Consider the following 3,063-nt stretch of genomic DNA (forward strand, 5'->3'; position numbering starts at 1 on the left):
ATGTATGGAAAAGCTGATGGCACATGTGTGTATCATAGAGAGAGAGAGAGCGAGTGCGAGCGAGCAATCCACCGTGCCCAGGACTCGAACTGTGGGTGGCCATGTGGGAGTCCAGTGACGGCACCTTGTGGTGGGAGAACCAAGGCGACAGTACCTGGCCCCACTGATGGGTCTTCCTGAACACCTCTAAAATGGAGACAGCTTCCTGTGCTCCCTTTTGAGAGGCAACGAGAAGACACACAGCACCCTCTGTAAGATAATCTTGTAATAACAAGAAATTGAATCTAAGTGGAAGACCTTCGCTAGATCTAACTACCTGTTCACAAGGCTGCAAAGCTAACCGGCAACATCTTACATGACGTTCCAGGGATGCAGTCCAGCATTCCAAACCATGGAAACTTCTACAGGACAAATTCGTGTTTCAATAAAAAAATGCCGTAAAGGGAAGGGAGAAGTTGTAGACTAGGAAATTCACTGCTCACTGTGGAGGTGTAGACCTTGTGTAGACTTTGATTTAAGTCATCAGATTGAAAAGGCACTTTGACATAGTTGGGAGAAATCAAATGTAGTTTGCTTACTAAGTGATATGAAGACCCTATGGTTAGGATTGTGTGGTGAGATAATGATATTTCTGTTATGCTATAAAAACTCTTATCTGATGGAGGTACATTCTGCTGCATTCAAGGAGAAATGACTTAATGTCTGGGATTTGCTTTAAATTACAGCAATTCCCCTTCCCCCTCTCTTCCCCTGAACACCTGAACTAAAAGAAATGGCCAAAGAAATTTAAAAAAAATATGTGCGTGGGGTGGACGGCCCCAGAATGACAGGAGATTAACGATGGTCGGACTGAGTGAGACTGTCATACAGTGCTCTTTACTTTGTGTACGTTGGAACATTTGTACCACACAAATTTAAAAACATGTTTTTTACTTCTTCTGTTTTAGGGGTTCTCCAAGAAACCGGAAGATGGAGTCTCATCAGCAACTTTTCACAAGGCCACCCCGCCCTTTCTTCATTGTCCTTCCGCCTAAGGACTCGAAGGTACCCGGCAGCGTCCTTCAAATCGGACTCGCCTTAGCCCCCTGGCTATTTCTATCCCAGCAGTGATTTCTGGGAGCCCACCGAGTCCCTGTATACCTCTGGTCCAACTGGGTCATGGCCGCCCCCTCCAAACGAGGTGCCGCTAATGTTAGATTAGAATCAGGATCCAGATGGACTGCCTGTGAGCCCAGGTGTGCAAGTGCTTTTTATACTGCCGCCTCATTTGTAATTCCATCCTGCTGACGTCCTGTTCGAGTTTCCGCCGTCCCTATTTAGAAATCGTACAGGACCAGGGTTGCGAGGGCAGGGCTGTGAGTGTGGTCTCTGGTTTTTGGAGCCCACGGTGATTGTTGGGTGCCCATCAGTGCTGTTGCCAGGACCCTTCAAAGTCTGCGGCTCCAGAGTCCTGTTCGGACAGGTCACCACGGTTCTGCTTGGACGTGCAGGACCGCCCTCCCCTCCCGGAGCTTCTGCTGCAGTGACCGCTTCAACCACACCTCGAAGGCCCCTCCCTGCCGTGCCCACAGCCCTCTCTCTCTGACCTAGTCCACAGTTCCCAGTGATGTGGGAGGTAAACGCAAAGTGTCGAATCTCAAAACCCCTGCTTCCACTGTGGCTCTGCTCAAGCATCCCTTCCATGGAGTTGGGGACTTTAGAAATAAAAGTCAGGATGATCAGAGAGCTGTGGCTGCCTTCACCCCACCCTAGGTCCCTGAGCAGTGAGCCCGGCCTGCTGCTTACTTGAACACAGAAGGGAAAGGGTAAAATAAAAGGAAAAGAGAGAAAAAAAATTAAACAGAAACATGTGAACATCTCAAAATATTCTGCCACGTTGGAAAGACAAAGAATTGAATTCATTAGCGAGGTTCCATTGGAACAAAGGAATGGTGCTTGAAAATGGGGTCCCTGCAGTGGCAAGGACTGCGTTGAGTCTAGGTGCCCAGAATGCTCTGATGTCATCAGTGACGTCAGAGAATCCTGCTGTGGGCTGGGTGACCTTTGAACCTTAACAGCCCTGTGGTCTAGGGCACGCTGGGAAGGGCTGCAGGTTCGCTAGGTGGTCTCAGTTCTTCGGCCATTTAGGAGAGCGACTATTTTTCTGTATCGAATCATTTCAACGGACTTCTTCCCGAGAACCAAGAAGGGCCATCCCGTAGGGAAAAATACCCGTTAGGCATTAAGCATCTTCTTAGGGGCTCTTGTCGCTGATACCATGAAACGGCGACAAAAGAGGAAACATCTGGAAAACGAAGAGTGCCGGGAATCGTCTGAGAAAGGCGGAGGTACGTGCAGGGCCCTTGTCTGGGGCACGGGGGTTGCCAGCCAGCCCAAGCCTACCCTAGAGGGAGGGTGCAGGAGACGCACCTGGGAAGTAGGGAGGGAAGGACCTGGCATCGACAGTGGCCAGGTCCACACTGCAGGCACCAGGAGTGCGAGACAGCAGAGCCCAGATGCCCCAGCAGACGGAAGCCAGTCCTGCTCTGACTGCTCCAGCTCAGGCTGCTGGGACCTACAGCTCTGTCCGGCCCCTGGCGGGTGGGGGTCCCACTTCCCCTTAGAGCTGCAGCTTTCCTCAGTCCTCTCAGTCTCGCTTATTTTCTCTTTCTTTATGCATGACAGAGTGCATGCACACATGAGAGAGAGAGAACAATGGAAAGATATCTGTGTGAGAGAGACAAACACACCCTGCACAGGCTCTGCTCACAACGCTATCCCTTTCCTCCAGTCCTCCCATGCGAGGGGTCTTGGCCACTCACACGTGGCCTTGAGTGCTTCGGGCCGACGAGGCTGGGGCTTGGAACCATGGTCACCACGTGATATCCAGCTTCCTCCAGCAGAGTGCATTGCTGCTGTGCCATGGGGCCGGCCCTCTTCTTACCTGCTCTGAGTTGGATGTGTGAGGAGCGCTGATAAAATCCATGAGCTGCACCTTTTCTTTTTTTTTTTTTTAAGAAGTGTTACAGGGCGCGTGCGCTCGCCAGAAAGACAGAGAGAGACAGAGAGACAGAGAGACAGAAA

The 3,063-nt window shown here is 50.8% G+C and overlaps 1 protein-coding gene across 1 annotated transcript in view; it reads left to right on the forward strand.

Moving 5' to 3' along the window:
- Window positions 1-2,056: 2,056 nt before the first annotated feature.
- FAM170A (family with sequence similarity 170 member A) overlaps window positions 2,057-3,063 on the forward strand; it is a 7,199-nt gene continuing 6,192 nt past the window's right edge. Inside the window, exon 1 of the mRNA XM_006162349.1 lies at window positions 2,057-2,327. Within this exon, the coding sequence (XP_006162411.1) occupies window positions 2,258-2,327 (70 nt within the window). The 5' untranslated portion in view covers window positions 2,057-2,257. The remainder of the gene's footprint in view (window positions 2,328-3,063) is intronic.

This window comes from Tupaia chinensis, unplaced genomic scaffold (genome assembly GCF_000334495.1).
Source record: "Tupaia chinensis unplaced genomic scaffold, TupChi_1.0 Scaffold139897_1, whole genome shotgun sequence".
NCBI classification, from domain to species: Eukaryota; Metazoa; Chordata; class Mammalia; order Scandentia; family Tupaiidae; genus Tupaia; species Tupaia belangeri.